Genomic DNA, 24,577 nt, shown 5'->3' on the forward strand with positions numbered 1-24,577 from the left:
AAGAAACAAAAATTTTCAAGAATTTTGTAAATCTCTAATTTTTTTTCCAGTACTTAGTGTATATTATTTCTCTGTACGTGGAGATTCTTCTTAACGTAAACATTTTGACAAATTCTTCTTAGCGTATCAGTATTTATTTACAGATCTGTTTATATTACGATTTTACAGACTTAACATTTCCCGGAATTTCGATACGGTCCTTCTCGGACTGATTCAATGTAAATATCGGTGGGACCGAAGTCACATGTGGCACCTCCATTGTTAAGGCCTTAACATAGGTTGTGTATATTTTTATCACGCCCCGAGAGTTGTGCGCTGGCAGCAGTGAATGATCTCTTAAAGATAAGCAAGCCATGGAATAGTACGGTCCGTAGGCGATAGAAAACGCTCCGCTTGAGAACGAAAAACCCTGTCGATTTTTCTCGTTGCTTGGATTTTATCGCTTGCTTGTATTATTGTGACGTTCGTTGTTCGTTGAAATTAGTTGTTTCTTAACTGTCATTTTCACGCATCTAAAACTGTGTTGAATTTCGGATGAGTTTAATGATTTTTGTTCCTTTTTTCCATTGACAATTGCGTTTCTATAGTTTTGTGTGAATTTTAGTGCTATATACACAGATTTTTGTGGTTCTATGTGTTTATTCATCCTATAATTGGGTTTCCTTCCCGTTGGATGAATTAAATAAATTAAATTAAATTAATTAACGATCCGACTCAATAATGAACCTTATCTTATCCACTGCTACTGATACATACACACTATCTCTTGCAATTCTTGCACTCAGCGTCCATACTAAAGCTTAAGTTGACTTAAGTCGAGTCTGTAGTTAACTGGCAACTTTTTAGACGTCTAGAGAGTCGGCAGTCAGTCGGAGAACGGCTTCGTGGAGGGTTAGTCGCCGCGTCCGCGCGTTTGGTAATGTTTATATTTTTTTTCACTGACTATCGCCAAATTTGAGTCACCGAAAGCATCACAAATCGGGTGAAGCACGGTTTGCGGGTTAGTCATTTTTATTTATTATTAGCTGCGGGTTTGTACATTTCATTGTGGTGTGACAAGATACAGAGTTAGTTTTGTTGTGGTTCTGTGACTTACTGGGGTTTCTACTCAACTCTCGTCAAAGGTATAGTGCTATGTTAAAAAAAAATAAGACAGTTTAGAAAGGAAAGGGACACCTAGTTTTCCAGCGACAAAATTGTGCAGCTTAGTCTGTGATCGAAAATTGGAAAGAAGTCAATTGTTTTATTTAATTCGATATTTTCTTCAGCCACACCTGAAGGATGTTTTTTAAATAAATACATATTTTTTCCTGTTAGGCAAAACTAAATTTGCAAAATCAACTTCCTGATAAAAATATCTTCAGTTTGGCAGAAATACCCAATTAAATGGAAATAGTAACTAAAAAGTCTATAAATAAATAATAGTAGCATTAAAGAAAGAAGTTTATATGAACATTTCGGTTTTGAGTGAACAACAACTGTATATTTTCTAATACATATTTGTTACAATAATGAACCAACATGTTCAAGATCTGTAAAATTAAGAACATTCGATATTTCATTGCTTTTTTAATAAATATTTTTTTTTGTAGAAAATAGGAACATTTGGCAATTTCGAGTAGTTCATAATTTTATCTATTAACAAATTGTATTACGTAATAATATTGGTTATTAAATCTCGTTTAGATTTGTATCTTGTACACCTGTTATCGGTTATTCACATTTTCCCATCGATAAAACATTGTTCTTAACTAAACTAATTTACATCTGAATAATGATAAATCTTTAGAACTGTCTATGATTTATTAATATTTGCCTTGGCGATGAAATCCTATACATTTTACTTATGGGCCGTTGTTGGCCCTGCCAACTCAGTGACTTAGTAAGACATGAGAAAACTACCGATATAAATATAAAAGTTTGTAATAGATCATCTGAGGCATGTGACAACTGTCTTGGAGGAAAACCAAACTTCAAATAAATTGATTTATACAGTATACAGAGGCAGTTTTTTGGTATAAAATAAAAAAATACAGACTTCACAAAAAAATGTACTTGAAAACGATAGATTAAATACTTATCAGAAATATGCCCCGGTTTTAAACAAAGCTTTCCTATAGTATTTGCTTTCAAAATAACAAAAAAATATAAATTAACTATTTATAAGTAAATTTCCACTAAATAAAAGAATCAGGATAATTTCGATCTGTACAGGTACCTATGTATTGTATTGTAAAAACTGCTTTTTGTTTATTTTTTTTTAGCTTAGAACACGGATATAAAAGATAGGACCTACATACATAAAACATGACAATACTTTTCAAACTGTTTCCTTTCAGGTCTCATATATTAAGAGAGGATAAAACTGTTGAATTTAAAAAAGGCACACTGCGTTTCGTGCTGACTTCCATAATCATCTACTAGGTATACAAAACATTTTGTAACATATATTTTCCTTAGAATAAAATTCAGATTCTTGGTTTTGTTTCCAGTAGAAACGTAATCATTGTTTCACTTTAATATTATATTGAGGAAGCCAACGAAACATAACAAAAAAATTAATTATGTACGTTATTTATTGAGCACCATTGATTAAGGACTTTGTTTAAGCACTTATTATGTTGCGAATAATGACGAACAACCTCGTGCATTTTTTCCATTAAATGACATCCCTTTCGATGTCAAATGTTGGGCCTCCTTTTTACAAAAACTTGAATTTTCGTTCCGTTTTCTTTTTGTATGTTGCTTAAAGACCACCTTCTAGAGATGCTAACATCTTCTGCAATTCCTCTGACTGTCGGTCGACGATTTGCACGGACCAGATCTTTGACTTTTTGAACGTGGGAATCATCAGTCGAGGTCCTTCCTGGTCGAGGATCATCTTCAATTGACTGACGACCACTTAAAATCGTAAAAACCATTCGTAACATTGCATACGACAGAGAATAATCTCCATAAGCTTGATTCAAAAGTTGAAACGTTTCCGTGAAAGCTTTCCCAGCTTCACCCGAAATTTTACGTTGTATCGTTGTTCCAGAAATTCGCACATTTAAAAAATCGCCACTAACACTTCAACATGTGCACTAAAATCACATTATCACGAAAACTAAATGACATTTCAACTTTTCAACAATCCAAGAACAGTGGTTATACAGAGGACTCAGATGAGGTTATGCGCAACGCAATGCTGCCAACCGCATCTCACTAAATATCTCTATTAGCGCGTGTTTCAAAAAGTTAGGAGTGTAAACGTACATAGGTATTGTATTTTTGAAACCGAGTGAGTTGTGCGAAACTAAATATGTACAGGACATAGCTCTAGTACCATGCGAAACATCGCCATAATTTTAAAAATTTTGTCACCGCCGTTCTTGGGGGTGAAAATTCGAAAAATTTAGAATTATTCAAATTTCGTGGCTGAAAAGTGTTAGGTTATTTTCTGAACAGATCTCGTATAAACCGTAGTATTATCCACAAACTTCTCCAAGTACCTCCTGTTTGATGTTCAGTAATCTACACTAAATGGAAAAAGCCTATTAAGCAAATTACCTACTTCTCGAGCTATATCAAGGTGTCATTATTCCGCGTTAAAAGCATGGTTCACACGGTGTAGGTTACGATATTATGGTCACCCTCTAAATATAGCAGCAACTTGCTAAGCTCGCCAAAATTCGTAAAGAAGTCACAGTACGGTTTTACAGGATGTTTTTGTGTACGTTTATTTGCAGTTTTATTTTCGTTTTACGCCCAAAGCGAAAATAAAAAGCCGCTAACGTCGCTAAAGATAATGCGTATCATGAAGCGGTAAACAGAAGGCCCGTAAATTGTCTTTTATTTCATGTTACTGAGTCCGCTTTGATAACAGTTATCTTGAGAAGAAACGTCGAAGAAAAACTTTTTGTAAATTCGATTCGATTTATTAGAGACCTTGGCGAGTACATCGCTCGATTATTTTTATATACCTACTGCATTTATATGGTCATCAAGAGATAAAAATGTCGTTCTTCATAAATGGATGAAATACGCAAGAGATGCATTTAAGGAATACAAAGGGGGCTGTTGTTTTAATGGGATACGATAGTGAGGCGTTTAATTCATTGCAGACATAAAAAAATTGCCTGGAAAATGGCGTTCAAAATATTTCTTAGCAAGATGAAATGTTAACTTCGCCTACATGGTTTGATAACGCTGAGTATGGTATTTACAAGTATTAGGAGTTTTTGTTTCATATTTTCCAGTTTTTCGACCAATAGATTGTTCAAGAAAGCAATAATTATTGAGGTATTGCACTAAAAAAACTTTTTTCCGGAGATATTTCTTTTGATTACTCGATAACCGTAGCTCAAACAATGTTTTGTCTACAGATCTTGGAACTAGAAACTTAAAGCTTGAAAATGTTTTTTTTCTAGTGAAAATTTTAACCCGTACAATCTCCGGGTAGAAATTATTAGCTAGCTGTAAACAAATGAAGCATAATTCAATGTAAATGCCTCCATTATCATCGACAAAATCACGCGTCGCCACATTGACGACACATAACGATAATCGCAATCTCTAATCCGTTTAAAGACGACACACGCGACCATTTGGCGTCATTTCCATAACAACCGCAAACGAGAAAATATGGCGGCTTCCTTTTTCAGCACTAGGTATGTGCGAAATTTTTTAAATCGTCACTGTTAAATTAATTGTATGCTAATAATCCGGTAGGCGTGTGTTGCGCAAATAACATCGATACGCATGTATTTAATATTATCCGCTCGTACAGTTTGTTGCTAATTGTTAAGGTTCTTGTGGGTAGTACCTCTTTGGTTGTATTGATGAGTACTGAGTAACACAGAAGCAATCACCATCGCCTGGCGGTTATTTCGGGAGCTGGACGCTAAGTAGTTGGGAAAATTTTACACTGATACTGTATCTTGGTATGTTAAGTAGCGACGAAGAGGATAGCTTAATTGTTATTTTTAACGGCGTCTCCTACAATCGCGATATTCTTGAACATGAGTATTAATAACCATCGAGGATTCAAACTGATACCTCGTTGGAAAATAAATACGTACTTTATTTTTTGGAGTAAAATGGGGAAGGGGTATTGTTCAAAAATGTGTTTCTTGATGTGATAAAACATAAAAAACATCTTAGATTTTTTTCATTCCTAGACTTATGACAGATTTACAATGGTGATATTACTTTTTGACAATCAACATTGTGGAAACTTTAAATTGTCGGCAGTTGGTGAAAGCGTTACTTATATAATTCGCAACAAGTCATAGATCATTTACAAACGGTCTGTCACGCACAAGGTACACAGGGTGTCCTGGTTTCAAAGCTCAAGTCTGCTCTGTTGTTAAAAATATGATCGATTAAGTCGATTTGCCAATAAGATTGCACGTGTTGTGGTTTGCGATACAAATAGTCAATCAAGCAATGATTCTATTTCAATTTAAAGTCATTGCTTACATCTTAATACTGCGTAAAGATTTTAATAAGTATTTCTGTCTACACCAAATCCTTTGTTTATGTTGTTTATTCCATGTTCATTCAAGCATGTCTTCATTAAATTTGCGCAAGAATTACTGTCGATAGTTGCAAGAAAAAGCTGTATTTTTCTTATTGTTAGTTCGAATAGGACATACATATGAAATAATGTTAAACTTTACGTTTAAAATATGATGGTTTATGAACGAGATCTGAATTTGTTAGCTTGTTAGCAATTTTTTGACGACACCCTCTTTTTGAGCATAAAATATGTTGCAAAGAACTTGACTATTTAAAAATATTTCGCTTCACGGAAATTTTCTGTAGATACTTACCTCCTACCGCTGATGCTTCAAACTCAATAAAATATGACCTATATTACAGCACGTTCTTATTAATAATAATTTACATTAGCATATAAACTTGCGGAATCGCTTTCTTCTGCTTTAAAGCGATGTCCCCATTGAATCAGGAAATAGATATTTATTTCGATATCGGTGTTGTACATGCGGCGCTTTCTTTCTTTACTTATTAATATTGAAACGTCTGTGACATATTTTTTAATGAATATTATCTGTGTATACACACGTAGGTACTTCGGAGGGCTGTTTTCAAATTTAACCTCAAATTGTACATAGTACAAAACATAACAGAACGAATTATTGAAGAAAAATGATAGATCTCAAACAAATCAGAAATTTATTTATATGGATCAAATTGAACAAGCGTTGAAACATTGAAATACACCCGTAATATCTACAAATTAACTAAGATCGTTTCGAACCTTTTAAAATACGTAAAAGTCTCTCGAAGGTTATTCGCCATGTTTTTGGAATAGAACGGAACTTCCAAGATTGAGGTAATTAAAAGGGCCTTTCGATTTGGCAAAAATAGTAGCTATTAGTAGCTAATAGCAACTTGGAGTTACTCTGAACTGATATTAGTTGCTAATAGGTACTATTTTTGCCAAAACGAAAGCCTCCAAGGTTAAGTATTAACTTTCTGCTCAACTTTGAAAATTCGGTTTTCAGTGGTGATGAGACAGAACTAGCGCGGCTCTCAAATTTTGTTTATCAAAAAACGGGAAATTATTGAATATCCTCTTTTTTTTTTCAGAGAACGAAACCTCCACGCCATCACCCCTGGCCGGATCAGGCCCGGGCGGCCACAAGGCATCCTTCAAGAGCACGAAACTCGCCCGGCGCGCCCGCTCCTTCAAGGACGACTTTTTGGGAAAGATATCGCAGATGCGGAGTCCTACCGGTCCGGGGCTGCGCTCGCACAGCCCCAAGGGCAGCCAGTCGCCTAAGCCCGACATGGTGGACCACGCCTACATCACCAGCAAGGGCCCCATCCAGGAGCTGGACGACTTCTGGAAGCAGATACAGATCGCACTCAAACACTTCAGGTAGGTGGCTGTTAATAATCAACTAATAAAATCGTTGATGTACGTTTGAAATACCTAGGGGCTCAAATTTGAGCCCTGAGGTACAATTTAATACATAAAAAGCAAGTGTTCGAAAGGGGAAAAGGTATCATCCAGTATTAGCTTTGTTTTTATAATTATAATAATTTAATAATTTGGGAAAATGGAACTAATTGTTAAAATTGTGGTGAAAATAGCAAAGAAATAAAAATTAATTAATAACAAATTTAGTGTAACCAGAACAATTAAATGTATTATCATTTATTTCATCTCTTCAGAGTTAAAAAACCATGGAATTAGACAAAAGTTCCATAACAGTCATGGTGCTCAGGAATAAAAACCACTTGCGGCTTATAAACGAAAGGATGAACATTTTGAAATTAATTTTTAGTATGATTGTTACGTTATTTTTAATTTGTTTCATTTAATGTTTTTATTGTTATTTTTTCACATTAATTATATTTTAGCATTGCAAAATTTTTCCGAATCACTGAATTTTTAAATCAAATATTTAAATAGATTAAGATTGTGTTATGAAACTAGATTTAATTTGAAGTTATTTATTTCGACTTAGGATAATTATAAAAACAGATTTAACAGTGGACGACAAAACAATTATTAGAAATTTCAAAAGAAAATAAATAATTGAATACTTGGTTAAAAACAAAAAAAAGCTCCCCAATGAATCACTTAAATATAAGGTCTTACAGTTAAAATGTAATACAAAATATTTGAAATTTGTAAAGTTGGTATGTCTGTAGAAAATGCCCTGTATAATAATGTATGATTGTTGATTCATGTTGTTGATTATTCTGTCTCTCATGATATCAAATACTTTGGTTCTAACTTTAATTATTTGTAAATTATTACCATTTTTCACAGATCATGTTTATCACAGAATTTAAGAAATTTTCTATATAATTATCAAATTATTATAAACTATCTGACCCGACAGACTGACCTGTCCAAGGGACAAAACAAAAAAGAATCAACCAAATATGTCGTTCCTATCGTCAATTATGATCGAGAGTGTATACAAAACTACGATTTTTACATTTTCCGAATTTTCAGACTTTCGTTTGTAATTGTCTCCATTTTTTTTCCTGAAAACTTCTTCAAGACCGTAACAAACAAAACAAAAGTACATACAAATATCCCATAGAAAAAAAACACTTTCAGTTTTTCCAGAATTTTCCAATCTTCCTGGTAACTTTCCCAATATTTCTTTCTCTAAAAACCTTATTTGACCTATTACGAACATTAAAAAAATATATTAGCCAAATCGGTCCAGCCGTTGTCAAGTGATGCGCTTACCAACAAACAAGATTTAATTTTTATTTATGTAAGCAGATATTTAAAAATATGTAGGATGTTCTATTTAACGTGCACCATTTCATACATCACCCTATATATTTAAAAATAAAATCTCTGGTCTCCTCTAACTTTTGTTTTATTTTTTTTTTGTATTTCAAATAATAATGTAGCTCTTGTAGTTTACTACATTAATAGGGCACCCAGTATCTGATCATTTTTAATAATTTTGCTTTTAGTATATATTTGTACATTTTTATTTGTTTTACTTTTTGTTTATTTTTATGTATTTGTTGTATATTTATTATACTTTCGTAGCAGATTTCATTCCAAAAAAGTAGCCACAATGCTCACACTATCCTTTTCCGTTCCAGAGATGTCGTTTCGAAACAGAAACTGGAAATGCTGCCGGGCAACGGCACTATCGTGTTGGACACGGTCTGGGCCATAAACCTATCGGTGAAGTCGTCGGTATCCGCGGACAGCTCCAGCAGTATTAAGTCGGCGATATGTCGCATGTACCAGAGCGTGGCGCGGTTGATAAAGCTGTGCGATGATGTCCTGATAGATGATAAAAGCGACGAGTTGGACAAGGAGAACGTGAACGAAATCGTGGCGCAAGTCGAGGATGCTGTCAAGGTACGTTCACGTTTGAAGTTGATTTTTTTAACTACCTGAAATTTATCTGTTTTTAGTTACTCTTAGTTCTGCGAATGTTTTATAGTTTTTCGAGCACGGATTTTCAATTTTTTTTACAGTGATAGAGAAAAAATTGAAATTATGCGTTATATTATAATCCTGTATTACTTAACAAAATATATTAATTGTTTTTGCAGATTTTGGCATGCAGCCCAAATTAATTTCCTTTTATTTGATAAGGAGGTACGCTTAAGCAGTCAGATCTTATCGTAAAGTACATACACAATAAATATTAGTCTAGGGTCGAGATAACGATGCAATAAAAATTTGCGCATGCGTACTCGTTATTTAATCTAAAAATAATGTTATTACTGTCTAAATTTGTATCGCAAAGTATACAATAAATTGTTAATGAAAAGATAAATGAATCTAATATGTACAGGATGTTTTGAGAGTTTCATTGAAATCATTTTATATCCAATAGCGTAAATGTGCAGAATACGAGTCAAATTTGTCACAAAAAATTGTTTTTGGTGCTAAAATCATCTAATTTTGTAAAACTTTTTCATTAATTTCATTCGAGGGACGTAAAGTANCTTTCGGAATTAGCAGAGACAATTAGTTTTGATTTTATTAAATCCAACAAGGCTTTATTTCTTTCATCCCGCCACTTAATATTCATTAAAGAAGCACAGAAGTGGCAGAAATGCTTAGAGCAAAATAAATCAGAATGAATACATTTTCGAGCCCCGTTATATTTTGAAAAATGAATGACCATTTTTTACTAGTTTTGTAACCATGCCAAGTTGAAAATGGTAGATCGCTGTTGTCTGTTGTGATCAATCAACGTTGCCAGGTTGTGCGCCAATAAACAAAATCTTAATTTTTTTCGTATTTTTGGAATTTTAGAACATTTTAATGTAAAGGAGGACAAATTGCGTCCTCCGATGTACCTATGGAGGACGGTTGGCAACCCTAATCTGACCCGACAGACTGACCTGTCCAAATTTCAATAAACTTGTTTATGATCATTTTGTGAATTTGTGAAAAACTATTGGAAATCTGTAAACAAAGTAAAAATGAGGTAAAAAAAACGTATTTCTGAGTAATCATTGTATCTATTAATGATTGTGGTCATCGATGTTCAATTTGAGGAGGAGTGCGTTTTTCCAGATTTTTCACCATATCTTTCAGATTTCTTTTTTTAATTGAAAACATTCAATCGAGTTATTTCCATCCCGAAAGCATAAGGAACAAAACAAAAAAGAATCAACCAAAAATGTCGTTGCTATCATCAGTAGTTATGATCGAGAGTGTATACAAACTACGATTTTTGCATTTTTCTGAATTTTCAGACTTTTGTTTATAATTGTCTCCATTTTTTTTCCTGGAAACTTCTTCAGGACCGTAACAAATAAAACAAAAGTACATACAAATATCCTATAGAAAAACACACTTTCAGTTTTTCCAGAATTTTCCAATCTGGTAACTTTCCCAATATTTCTTTCTCTAAGAACCTTATTTGAACTATTACGAACATTAAAAAAAAGATTAGCCAAATCGGTCCAGCCGTTGTCAAGTGATGCGCTTACCAACAAACAAGATTTAATTTTTATTTATGTAAGCAGATATTTAAAAATATGTAGGATGTTCTATTTAACGTGCACCATTTCATACATCACCCTATATATTTAAAAATAAAATCTCTGGTCTCCTCTAACTTTTGTTTTATTTTTTTTTTGTATTTCAAATAATAATGTAGCTCTTGTAGTTTACTACATTAATAGGGCACCCAGTATCTGATCATTTTTAATAATTTTGCTTTTAGTATATATTTGTACATTTTTATTTGTCTTACTTTGTTATAATTTTTGTTTATTTTTATGTTTTTGTCCTACATTTATTATACTTTCGTAGCAGATTTCATTCCAAATAGTAGCCACAATGCTCACACTATCCTTTTTCGTTCCAGAGATGTCGTTTCGAAACAGAAACTGGAAATGCTGCCGGGCAACGGCACTATCGTGTTGGACACGGTCTGGGCCATAAACCTATCGGTGAAGTCGTCGGTATCCGCGGACAGCTCCAGCAGTATTAAGTCGGCGATATGTCGCATGTACCAGAGCGTGGCGCGGTTGATAAAGCTGTGCGATGATGTCCTGATAGATGATAAAAGCGACGAGTTGGACAAGGAGAACGTGAACGAAATCGTGGCGCAAGTCGAGGATGCTGTCAAGGTACGTTCACGTTTGAAGTTGATTTTTTTAACGACCTGAAATTTATCTGTTTTTAGTTACTCTTAGTTCTGCGAATGTTTTATAGTTTTTCGAGCACGGATTTTCAATTTTTTTTACAGTGATAGAGAAAAAATTGAAATTATGCGTTATATTATAATCCTGTATATTTAACAAAATATATTAATTGTTTTTGCGGATTTTGGCATGCAGCCCAAATTAATTGCCTTTTATTTGATAAGGAGGTACGCTTAAGCAGTCAGATCTTATCGTAAAGTACATACACAATAAATATTAGTCTAGGGTCGAGATAACGATGCAATAAAAATTTGCGCATGCGTACTCGTTATTTAATCTAAAAATAATATTATTACTGTCTAAATTTGTATCGCAAAGTATACAATAAATTGTTAATGAAAAGATAAATGAATCTAATATGTACAGGATGTTTTGAGAGTTTCATTGAAATAATTTTATATCCAATAGCGTAAATGTGCAGAATAAGAGTCAAATTTGTCACAAAAAATTGTTTAATTAATTTCATTCGAGGGACGTAAAGTACTGATTTCAATTTTAAAAAGGCCTTCTTTTCCTGTCACTGATTTTCCTTAGCAAACACTATTTGTCTCATTAGTCCAACCAAATTACATTTGGAGAAAAAAAAATGTTACCTGGACTTTTATAAGTGGAAATAGTAAAAGGGCTTATAATAAGCCTTAAAAAAAATAAATGTGTGAGCAGGGGTGGCGGAGGGTTGATTTGGGGGGGTTGAAAAGTTGTGAAAAATTGTATCATTGTATCATTGTAATCATTGGGATTTCTGGCGAAAGTTGACGTCAAACAAAAAAGTATCCAATACAAAAGTTGTAGACCATGCAAAAATCTACAGCTTTTGTAGAGGTCACTTTTTAGGATACCCTCAAAATTTCCGAGAAAAATGCGAAAAACAGGATTTTTCGTTTTTTATTTCTCATTTCCGCAAAAATAATTTAATTTTGACGAAACTTGGTGAAAGTATACCTTTCTGTGTCATAAATAACCGCAAATTTTTTTAGATAAAGACATTGAGAATTTTCCGAGATACTAATTTTTTCCAGTCTAAAACACTTTTTCTTCAAAGAAAAATTCTACTTAGAAATATCATCGTACAGGGTTCTGCCGGTAATCATATTTTTCGTTTTGACATATACTTTTTGGTGAAATAAAAAAATTTGTAATCACACTTCAATAACATGCTCAAAAATGCAAAAAAAAATAAAAAATGACGCAACAATGGATTTTTCAGTAATTGTTGATAATTTGTTTAAATTTAAAAAAAAATCAAAAACTGATTACGCCATTCAATTCTACGGAAAAAAATACAAATTTTATTTATTCACTATTCGACTTTTGTTTATAGCAATACTGTACAAAAATAAAGTTTTGGGTCAAACAATGAGACAGTTTTTTTTGTATTTTTTCCATACAATTGAATGGTGTAGTCAGTTTTTGAATTTTTTTAAATTTAAACAAATTATCAACAATTACTGAAAAATTTATAGTTGCAAGTCATTTTTAATTTTTTTACATTTTTGAGCATATTTTTGAACTGTGATTACAGATTTTTTAATTTCACTAAAAAGTATATGTCAAAACGAAAAAAATTATCACTGGCAGAACTCGGTACGATGATTTTCCTAAGTAGAATTTTTCTTTGAAAAAAAAGTGTTTCAGATCGAAAAAATGAATATCTCGGAAACTTCTTGATTTTTTTATCTAAAAAAATTTGCGCTTATTTAAGACACAGAAAGGTATACTTTCACCAAGTTTCGTTAAAATTAAATTATTTTTGTGGAAATGATAAATAAAAAAACGAAAAATAAGAGAAAAAACGGTTTTTCACATTTATCTCGAAAATTTTGAGGTTACCTTAAAAAGTCACCACTACAAAAGTTGTAGATTTTTGCACGATGTACAACTTTTGTAGAGGTGACTTTTTTGTTTGACGTCAACTTTTGCCAGAAATCCCAATGATACAATTTTTCAACCCCACAAATCAACCCTTCGCCACCCCTGCTCGAGCATTTATTTTTTTTTTCGTTTATTATAAGCCTCTTTACCATTTTCACTTATAAAAGTCCAGGTAACATTTGTTTTTCCTCCCTCTAAATGAATTATTTCGACCGGTCTACATGTTTCTGATGTTTCTCGAACTGTTTATTTTTCAAACGCACTATTTTTATTACCAATTTATGAAAGTTAAAAAGTAGCCTTGCCTATTTCGGATAGTATTTTGAGCCTTTATAGTGTCAGGCCATTTCTTATGGTTAAATAAATGTACAATTCCAGCATATAATGATGCAATTTGAATTCATTTTACATATCAAATTTTTTTTTGCAGTTATTTATAAATACTTGTTACGAAACTTTTGTATAATTACAGGTATATCTCATTTCATATCTCCATTGAGACATTTTAATTTCAATGTTTCCACTGAAAAATATTTGTATTTAGATGAAATATCTAATCGGTTATTGTATATCCTCCAACCTTGCATTGAATAGAATTTCTCAAGAATCTTAATCTTGAAACTTTGAAAACATAAAAAAGGAAAGGGATAACTAATAATTTTCAAAAATATATTCTAAAATCTTTGATTTAAAAATAAGAATAGTTGCAACAATAATTTCCCTTTCATTTACTGTTTTTCTATGCTTATTTTTGATTAAAATAAGTAAAAAATTTTGGGGATCATAGTGACATAACCTACAAAGTAAATGTCAAACCTTAAATGTCATTGTTACTCAGTGCCTACTGGCATGAAGCATTGTTTTGTACCTACTGACGAAGTGACCTACTAATCTGTGTTTTGAAAATTAAGCTATTTCCGACATAATTTCACAGAAACTTTTCCATTTTAAATGACAAGTATATTTTCCATGTCTTTTTGCCATTTAATTCAGTTGTTTTTTCAACGTTTGACGATACGTACGTTATTCCAGGATCTCATAAACCTAGCTCAAGAAAAAATCTCGCACCAGCAAATAACCTACAAGACAACGCCCAGGTCGACGTACGGCAACAGCAGCTTGGAGATGCCGGCGCAACGAAACTCCCTCCCCGACATACCGCTCACGCCCAGGGAGAGACAGATCCTGGAACAGACGTCGTGCGTGACCCCCTCGATGGTGCGCAGCAGCCACAGCACCGAGTCCATCCTGAGGGATTCTAGTCCGCCTCCGAAACCGCCGTTGCCGGAGAACGTGTGTCGGTCGGATCCCAGCAGCTGCGTCACCCCCCCACCCTTGCCGCCTAAGAAGAAGAGCTTCAGGGCGCATCCGTTCATGGACGAGGGGTTCAGTGTGGACCATTCGCCGATAGCTAGTAGTTTAGAAAGGTGAGGGCGGCGAAGTAGTTCAAATGTAGAATGTCTGCGTGAAAATGTTTATCGCCTCTGTCCCTTTGCCATTCTCAACTGAAAGTATTATTTTGTACCTACTGGCAAAGAGTGACCTGCATATAGCTCACGTAATATTGTTTTTAATGGAATTTATATTTTTGTAGGGTCTCGATGCGGTCAAAATCCCCAGAGGACTCAATATCCTTGCTTTCGGAGAGCGCCGGTAGCGTAGACTCCATGTTAAACCACTCGTCGAGGGAGGAGGACGAAATCAAGGCTCTAATGGACGGCGATTCCGACATGATGCTCGACAACCACACCACGGACATTTTCGGTGAGTATCTCGTCCGTTCCGACCGCGTTCTAGCTTGGATTAATTCATTAACACCCCGCTGACTTTCCTTTGGAGTGCGTTTTTGAAATTAATGCTAATTTAGGGGCGAACGGCTCGAATTCCTGGGAGGAATCCTCGTTGAGTTCTAGCATATCGAACAGCAACAACGAGAGGCACACGTCCGTCAACGACTACCACCGTTTGTCCAACACCGATTCAGGTATCCTCTCGATCCGTTCGAACTACTCGAAACGGAGCTCCCAGCAGAGCTCGATCAGTACGCAGTTCACGCATCACATGTCCAAGCACTCCTCGAATGTATCGGAGATGGCGCAGTCCGAGAGCCTGCTACAGAACCTGCACAGGAGTTTCGAGAACCAGTTGTCGTTCAAGAATTTCAGCCACAGCTCGAGCAGCAGCAGTTCCGTCGTCATGGTCGCGAACGCCGGCCTGGGCAGGGACGAGCTGGATTTCTCGAACGAGGAGATCCCGCCCGCCATCCCGCAGAAGACTAAAAGAAAGACTGATAGGCAGCCCTCGCCTTACGATAATGTACCTGATGAGAAGTTAGGTGGGTGGCGTGCATGCCGTTTTATTAACCTCGAGATTGCAGCGTTTATTTTTCGTCTGTATAGGGTGATGAAACTTCGATGAGAACGTAAAAGTTACATAAAAATACCCGGTATGGCAGCTGTAATACTTGTTTTGACATATTTTTTCGCTGCGTCTCAACAAAATCGTTTCAAAAACTGCTCCGTCGCTGTGTGAGCAGCTTTTCCATCGAATTCGACTCACTCTGTACACGCGTGGTATCTAATTTAAGTTCAGTTTTGATTTTTTTTTGTGCGCAGGCGAATTACTGATAACCTGTGAGAGACACCAGTCGCACCAAAGCTTGTCGAGCAGCACAAGCATTGCCAGTACCCTCGAACAAGACGGCTGCAGACCGCCGCCGTTGCCGCCCAAGAAAAAGCACAGTAAGTACTTTTTTTAATATAATCGTTAGAGAATTGTACATATGTATGTGTTCCTAGAATTAGAAAACTAAATTAACGGGTGTTTTGGAAATATGTTTAAACATACTGTAAATGAAATAATATTTGTTGGGTTTTAGTCGTAGTTTTTTGAAATATATCCGGCTTCGAAGGACCAAAATTCAAGTACGATCTAAAGAAAACATTGAATATTCAAATTTTTGTGTGAGAAATCGTGGATAGTGGCATAACCGATTTTTCACTGTATTAGTTATTGCAAAAAAACGGCTAAAAATCGCATTTTTTTTCAAACTTCTACATCTTTACAACGAAAAAATATTTTTTACGAAAATTTAAGAATATGTAGTCGAAATAAGATTTGATGGGTTTTAGTCTAGTTTTTTTAAATATATCCGGCTTCGAAGGACCAAAATTCAAGTACGATCTAGAGAAAACATTGAATATTCAAATTTTTGTGTGGGAAATCATGGATAGTATTGCTTGTATTCGAGGAAATAAGATTTGATGGGTTTTAGTCTAGTTTTTTGAAATATATCCGGCTTCGAAGGACCAAAATTCAAGTACGATCTAAAGAAAACATTGAATATTCAAATTTTTGTGTGGGAAATCATGGATAGTAGCATAACCGATTTTTCACTGTATTAGTTATTGCAAAAAAACGGCTAAAAATCGCATTTTTTTTTCAAACTTCTATATCTACAAAAAAAAAAAATTTTACGAAAATTTCAGAATATGTAGTCGAAATAAGATTTGATGGGTTTTAGTCTAGTTTTTTTAAATATATCCGTCTTCGAAGGATCAAAATTCAAGTACGATCTATAGAAAACATTGAATATTCAAATTTTTGTGTGGGAAATCGTGGATACCATTGTTTATATTCGAGGAAATAAGATTTGATGGGTTTTAATCTAGTTTTTTGAAATATATCCGACTTCGAAGGACCAAATTGAAGTGCGATTTATAGAAAACATTGAATATTCAATTTTTTTTGTGGGAAATCGTGGATGGTTCTTATATTCGGGGAAATATCGTTGTGTGTGTACCTGCAAATTTGATCGTGTGTAAGTGTATATCCAAAACATCCGACGAAAAAAGTGCTCTGGAAATGAAAGTCCCGTCGAAGTAAATGTGTTTGTTCGAAAATAACAACCGATTAAACGTTCTGTCTCTTCATTTCGACATCTTCAGATATTTCGTTAAAACGATTTGATTCTTTCNGAAAACATTGAATATTCAAATTTTTGTGTGGGAAATCGTGGATAGTATTGCTTGTATTCGAGGAAATAAGATTTGATGGATTTTAGTCTAGTTTTTTGAAATATATCCGGCTTCAAAGGACCAAAATTCAAGTACGATTTATAGAAAACATTGAATATTCAAATTTTTGTGTGGGAAATCGTGGATGGTATTGTCGACATTAATTTTTCTTATATTCGGGGAAATATCGTTGTGTGTGTACGTGTAAATTTGATCGTGTAAGTGTATATCCAAAACATCCGACGAAAAAAGTGCTCTGGAAATGAAAGTCCCGTCGAAGTAAATGTGTTTGTTCGAAAATAACAACCGATTAAACGTTCTGTCTCTTCATTTCGACATCTTCAGATATTTTGTTAAAACTATTTGATTCTTTCAAGCGATAAACATATAAATATAAAAAAATAAATCCTAAACTCGTATTCTGTGCTAAATTGAACACTTTTACGGGGTTCTCTCGAATTTTCCGAAGAGACAGAAAATATAGACATATAGATTTTATCGAGAACTATACTGAAGATGTCTTGATGTAGACGAAACGTTGAGGTTTTAGAATTTTGTATGTGAAAAGGTGCTCAACGTAACTAAGAACTGACGTCGTGAAATTTTTAGAGCACTCTTCAAGGGCCAGTAATCGTGTTTAATATTGACGTTTTTTCCTAGTGTTCCAATCGGTGGCTTACTCGGGTAAGTGAGCCGCTACATTTATGGCGAGATAGGAAGATTTCGGACCCTCCTTTTGTTTTTTTTGCTCGTCTAACATCGTTTCGTTTTGCCTCCCGTTTGCCGCTTTGTGTGTAAATGCAACTTGCAACATCTCTTTATTTTCTCCCACGGTGTCCCCTTAGCAGCAACGTTGTAGTTAATTTTATGGTTTTTGTTACTTAATGCGTTTTACTCCTTAATTAAACGTTAGATAACGAAGATACACAAGCAAACACCCAGTTAGATAACTTTAATCAAACTGCAAACATTTTATATAATTAACAAAGTTTTTTAGCTAATCTTTAACGGTGTGATTTTACTTTAGTTCCAGCTTTTACCTGTTTGAGTTTCATTCCGTTCGGTCTATGAAAAAAAGGAACTTTTTATTTTGCTCGGGAACGACGTATAGAATCTGTTTTGCGTACATTTCTATACTGTTCAACCCGTTGAGGTAGCCGCTGCAAAATAAAGGTGTTCCGTTTGATTCGGTCTCTGCGAAAGCGTTTTTTCAACGTTACCGTCAATTTCTAGTTATGGCGTACATGGAGATGTTCGGGAATTGTTCGCACACCAACGACCAGGAGTTCATGAGGCACTCGGTGCACATGGTGCAGTCCCAGTGGGCGCAACCGCTCGCCTCGGGTCTACCCACCACCCAGTCGTGCTCTTTCAGTCACTCTTCGCACAGTTCGAGATCGTCGCACACTCACATACAGACCCTCGCCCTGCCGCCACATTCCAGTTTAGACCAAAGGTAAAACGTTGGATCACATTTCGTCCGTAATCGTTACAACGTTTTCCCTATTTTGCAGAATACCGTCGCCCTTGCATTCCCCCAACTCCATCATTTCTTCTTCATCTTCAAACTCCAGCGTCCCGCCGGCCTTACCGCCGAAACAGAGGTCGAGAAAGTCCTCGGCTAAATCGCCTCCGCCCACGCCTACCGGGCCGGTTATAACGGAAGTGAAACCGTCATCGCCCGTCATCAAGGCACTGCCCGATCTGTTGGAGCACACCGCCCTGCCTAAGAACGAGGAGAAGTCGGACGGCGGCGACATTAGTCCGTCTTGCGAGGAAGACTTGATGGAGATGCTGAGCGTCGATCAGTTTCTGCTGTTGAAGAAGCCCGAGGAGGACGGGCCCGATATCAGGGGCGGGCCCATAGATGCGCTCATCATACAGGCCACTAAGGCTACGAAGAATGGAGGTAGGTTGTGATCTTTTCGTAACGTTGTTTTTTGTAGCGTTCTGGCCGACTTAACTTGAAAGGTGTGGAGAAAGTAATTTTTTAAATATTTATTATATTTTAATATAAAAAATTATGCTTTTGTCATTTATTATTTAAAATTTTAAATGAAATTTGAGTTTTTACGTATTTCTCCAAAATATTTTTAGTAGTCGGGAAAGATTAAAATGCTGTTTTATTATTTGTCTACAAAAATTTTTAAATATTGTGCCATTTTATCAATTTTTATGTTGATATTTCTCTTTTTATCATTTATGAACGATAAATGTTTAAAATTTCAGGAATTTTTATTAGAACTACATTCTAACAGGGCTCTATAGCAAATAGGCAACCAGCAATACATTTTTTTATAGATTTTACTACTCAGTTTGTCTAAATACGAATCAATGTGCAAATAACAGACTTTCCTCCATTCTAACGCAGATTTTCTATGAAATGGACTTAGTTTGAAATTCAAGTTACTTTTCGTCGTAAAGAAATTTGTAATTTGCATCGTAAATTACAAATTTCTTTACACCAAGAAGTAATTTGAGTTTGAAACTAACTCCATTTCATAGAAAATTTGCGCTAGAATGGAGGAAAGTCTCTTATTTGTGCATTAATTCATATTTACACAAACTGTGTAGTAAAATCTAAAAAAAATGTATTGCTGGTTGCCTATTTGCTATAGAGCCCTCTTAAAATTATGTTAAGAAAATGACTCAAATTTATATGTATATGTATATGTCGTGTTTCAACATTATTTCCTGTATTAATTGAAATTTTTTGGCGCAAAACGCAGAAGAGAAGGAGAACGGTATGTAATGGGTTTAGAGATACCACTCAGAGTTAGATTTTGATTTCACAACAGACACAACTTAAGGGAATCGACACTTATTTTCCCCCCTTACACCGTCACCGACTTTATTTTAAAATCGTTTACTTCACACAACCTCCCCGACCGGATCCCTAGGATCCCACACTGTTTCTTCTCAGTTCCCCCTATCTCTCTCTTTTCTATCTCCAAACGACTTAGACGTATACAAAATCGATCACGCGCGTTTTATTTTCAGTATTCATGTACCAAGAGGCGTTCCTGACCACCTACAGGACGTTCATATCTCCCTACGAGCTCATCACCAAGCTCATCCGGCGGTACAATCACTTCTACTACCAACCGGATAAGAAACCGAGGTCCCGAGAGGCGTTCGCCTTGATCGTTCGTGTCGTTAGCGACCTCACGTAAGTAACCGCGTGACGTTTACGATTTTTTTTATCGCCCGCTGCTTTTGCAGTAGCTTAGACCTGGACGAGGAACTGCAGCTGAAACTCATGAACTTCGTACAGCAGCTGATATCGTGCGGGGAACTCACCTTGGCCAAGGCGCTCAGGGTGAAGCACCTGCAGCGTCACGAGGCCAAGCAGATGTCCATGAAGTACACCAACATCGTGACCAGTCTTTCACTGAGCGCGAGGAACTTCACGTTGTTGGATTTTAAGTCGGAACAGATAGCCGAGCAGATGACGTTGCTCGACGCGGAGCTCTTTATGAAGATCGAGATACCCGAGGTGCTGATATGGGCGCAGGAGCAGAACGAGGAGAGGAGCCCCAACCTGACGAGGTTCACGGAGCACTTCAATAAGATGTCGTATTGGTAAGAGTTTTGGGTTTAGGGGAGGTTTAGTCGATGAGTTTTTCGTGTTACACGAAATTTTTTATATGGAACAGGAAGAAAGACATTTTTTTTTAGATGAACCGTCAGAAATTTGAAATATTCATTCATCTCTATTTAGTTCAATCAACAGGTGGAAGAGCTTACAAAAAATACCGCCTGGAAACGAAAAATATGGTGATATAGGAAAAAAAATTCTAAGAAAGATCGTGTATTTTTTCTGTTACGCATAAACGGCGAAGTTAACCTAAAAAATTCATAAAAGTGAAAAAAACGGTTTTTCGCTGATAAAAAAAAACTTGGACTACAATCGAAAAAAGTTAAATGAGAAAGTTGTAGCTCTTAAAAAAATCTATCGATTCATGTTTTTAAATATATCGATTGCTATATTACTTTCCGAGATATATCGAAAAAACCGTAAAAAGTCGACTTTTTTTGTTTTTGCTGTATTTCTTGCAAATTAAGGTTTTGAAACTCGTTACTTGCTGTAAATGTAGCCCTCGGCAAGCAAAAAAGTACCTTGTTTTAAAATTAAAAAATATTAAACATTTTTCGAGTTATATCGATTTTTCGAAAAAAAGGTCATCTCGAAAATCGGCTCTCCTTGCTTGACGAATAGTCGTAGAGAAACGAATCAGGGTTCATTTTTTTCCTTAAGAGTTGTACTTTCAAGGTAAAAAAGAGCGATAACGATTTTATTCATTTCATGTGTCCAAAGGTGGTTTAGAAAAAAGTAAAAATTTTTTGGTTGCGTTTTTCTTGAATATCTTTTTCGATTTTCATTTCTCAATAATGTCTATTACAGGAATCGATTGCTTGCATTTTGACGCGAATTTTTATTTTAAAAATGTTGCTCTGCGACCTTCTGGAGCAGCTATTTAAGTGCTACAACATCAATTCTTACTGAGATTGAAGTTGAAGACTTATATTTTCAATACAAACATACTGTGGTTTATTTTAGCCACACATTTTTAATTGTGCGTCAATCCGAAGCATTCGAACATTCTAACTGTAGCGGGCGGCGGAGTGGGGGTAACGCTACTCGGTCACTCCGAAAACTGAATTCGAGCATTCAAAAGCGCTCTTACTTTCAAAATCTTCTAAGATAATTATGCTTTTAAGGCTGTCGTAAACATCATATTTTGGTTTATCTCGTCGAGCTACTCCAAATTAAATACAAAAGAATTTTTGTATATGGTCCGGAAGTCGAGATAATGAAGATTTTGAAAGTAAGAGCGCTTTTGAACGCGCGAATTCAGTTTTCGCGCTCAATTGCTTCGGTTTTATGCACAATTAAAAGTGAACCACAGTATTTTTTTATTGAAAATATGTCTTCAACTTCAACCTCGGTAAGAATGGACATAGCGGTCTGTGGAATTTTTTGAAAAAAAAAATTATCGACCCCAGAAGGTCGTAGAGCAACGTTTTTCTTTTAAATTCTTGTAAAAATATCAGCAATCGATTCTTGTAATAGACATTATCGAGAAATGAAAATCGAAAAAGATATTCAAGAAAACGCGAGTAAAAAATTTTTTCTTTTTTCAAAATCGTCTTTGGACACTTGAAATGAATAAAATCGTTGTCACTCTTTTTTACCATCAAAGTACAACTCTTAAGAAAAAAAAATGTGTCCTGATTTGTTTCTCTGCGACTATTCGTCGAGCAAGAAGAGCCGATTTTCGAGATAACCTTTTTTTTCGAAAAATCGTTACAGCTCGTAAAATTTTTAATATTTTTTAATTTTAAAAAAAGGTACTTTTTTGCTTGCCGAAGGCTACATTTACAGCGGGTAACGAGTTTCAAAACCTTAATTTGCAAGAGATACAGCAAAAACAAAAAAGTCTATTTTTGAAGGTTTTTTCGATATATCTCGAAAAGTAATATAACAACCGAAACAAAAACATGAATGGATATGTTTGTTTAATAGCTACAACTTTCTCATTTAACTTTTTTCGATTTCAGTTAGTTTTTTTCTTAATAGCGAAAAACGTTTTTTTTTTACTTTTATGAATTTTTTATATTAACTTTGCCGTTTATGCGCCACAGGAAAAATACACTATTTTGCTTAGAATTTTTTTCCTATATCATCATATTTTTTGTTTCCAGGTGGTATTTTTTGTAAATTTAACATAAGGCCGTGACAGATTGATTGGACTAATTTTTTATCAACAAAACTGCGATAAATGCTGCCTTTAAAGTAATTTTCTTTTAAAGTAAAAGCATCTAAAACTCCGTTACTTTTACTCCCACATTTGTTACGTAAACGAACGATTTTAGGGCGAGGACGAAGATCCTCACGGCCGAAGGCAAGGACATCAGGGAGAAGTACTTCATGAAGTTCATAAAAATCATGAAACACCTCAGGAAAATCAACAACTTCAACTCGTACCTGGCCCTGCTGTCCGCCTTGGATTCCGCCCCGGTGCGACGGCTGGAATGGCAGAAGCACGTTCAGGAGGGCCTGAAGGAGTACTGCGCCCTGATCGACAGCTCGTCCAGCTTCAGGGCCTACAGGATGGCGCTGGCCGAGACCCAACCCCCTTGCATCCCCTACATGTAAGTCGGTAAGCCTCGCGATTTGTTCCTCGGTATATTTTCGTCTGGATCTTTTGCAGCGGTTTGGTTCTGCAAGATTTGACGTTCGTTCACATAGGGAATAGCAACCTGTTGCCCAACGGTGCTATAAACTTCTCGAAACGGTGGCAGCAGTTCAACATCGTCGAGAATATGAAGAAGTTTAAGAAAGCGTGAGTAATTTTTTTTTTTTTTGATGTGTCGTACCTCTAATATTAATAATAATTCATGTCGTGGTATTCTTTGGAAGATGTCGTGTTTGCACCTCAACAATCATTTTTTGGGAAAATTGGGAAAAATTCACCCCAGCTGAACGTTTTCCCCGTTTTGATATATTTTTTAGAAATCCGCCATTAATTCTGAATAAAATTGGTCTCTGCATTTTTTTTCGTAAGATACACCGTTTTCGAGGAAAAAAATTAAACATATTTTATTGTAGTACGCAGAGCGCAAATGGCTCCATCTGTCGTGCTGACTCCCAACTGCGCCATTCAAATGACGACAGTAGGAAGCGACTTGCTACATCGCTAAGTACTTTGTAGCGACTGCCGCCTACAGAGGGCGAAACACACTGTTTTTAATTGCCAGTGTTGCGAGAAACAACTACTCCGCGGACTACATGCCCCGACCGGCATTGAATTATACTCGCAACACCTAGTGCAACAGACGAACGATCCTAGCTGTTGCACTAGGTGTTGCGAGTGTAATTCAGTGCCGGTCGGGGCATGTAGTCCGCGGAGTAGTTGTTTCTCGCAACACTGGCAATTAAAAAAAAATATTGTGGGTTTTGTTAATCTTTTATTTAAAGCATTTTTCAAATTTCGAGTCAATATCTTTAAATCTTTGAAATAATTATTAAAAATAAATAAAAAATTGAAATTTAAAAACTAAAAATATTTCGCACTTATTTTACAAACACCCTGTATAATATAGAGATTAAAAAACGGAGGAACTAATGCATGCAAGCAAAATAATGTGGCATGTCACTACGATTTCAACAATTTGGAAGGATAGAAATAAAGTAGTCTCTATTCGTAAACAACTCATTGAAAATGAAGTGTGCGAGATCTTTTGAACATACTTAAAGATTTGTATTTCTCAATTTTTCTATAAAAATTTTAAATAAAATACATGTAATTGGTTATTACGTCTATTGGTTATAACAACCGTAAACAAATGGTCCCTTGAAGGTCGTTATAACCATTTTTCACTGTATTAGTTATTGCAAAAAAACTGCTAAAAATAATAATATGTAGTTCTTGGTAGATAGAATAAATGCATTTTTGTAAAATTACAAAACATTTTAATAGTTTTTCTAAAAATAAATTAATTTTTTTCAAGTTTCAATA

General features: G+C 35.1%; 1 protein-coding gene across 7 annotated transcripts in view; it reads left to right on the forward strand.

Moving 5' to 3' along the window:
• LOC108917756 (guanine nucleotide-releasing factor 2) overlaps nt 1-24,577 on the forward strand; it is a 44,367-nt gene that overhangs the window by 15,395 nt on the left and 4,395 nt on the right. For 2 of the 7 annotated variants that reach the window (XM_023455357.1, XM_023455354.1), the window contains 13 exons: nt 6,595-6,886; nt 8,590-8,854; nt 14,071-14,465; nt 14,633-14,802; nt 14,906-15,373; nt 15,654-15,779; nt 17,715-17,738; nt 18,288-18,510; nt 18,569-18,963; nt 20,055-20,223; nt 20,277-20,636; nt 22,932-23,210; nt 23,270-23,401. In XM_023455357.1, the coding sequence (XP_023311125.1) occupies nt 6,595-6,886; nt 8,590-8,854; nt 14,071-14,465; nt 14,633-14,802; nt 14,906-15,373; nt 15,654-15,779; nt 17,715-17,738; nt 18,288-18,510; nt 18,569-18,963; nt 20,055-20,223; nt 20,277-20,636; nt 22,932-23,210; nt 23,270-23,401 (3,298 nt within the window). Of the gene's footprint in view, nt 1-881; nt 1,125-6,594; nt 6,887-8,589; nt 8,855-10,788; nt 11,092-14,070; nt 14,466-14,632; nt 14,803-14,905; nt 15,374-15,653; nt 15,780-17,714; nt 17,739-18,287; nt 18,511-18,568; nt 18,964-20,054; nt 20,224-20,276; nt 20,637-22,931; nt 23,211-23,269; nt 23,402-24,577 lie in introns of those variants that run through there. The other 5 variants (XM_023455360.1, XM_023455363.1, XM_023455355.1 and 2 more) reach the window with 5 other exon arrangements.

The sequence above is a fragment of the Anoplophora glabripennis genome, unplaced genomic scaffold, assembly GCF_000390285.2.
Source record: "Anoplophora glabripennis isolate ALB-LARVAE unplaced genomic scaffold, Agla_2.0 scaffold17, whole genome shotgun sequence".
NCBI classification, from domain to species: domain Eukaryota; kingdom Metazoa; phylum Arthropoda; class Insecta; order Coleoptera; family Cerambycidae; genus Anoplophora; species Anoplophora glabripennis.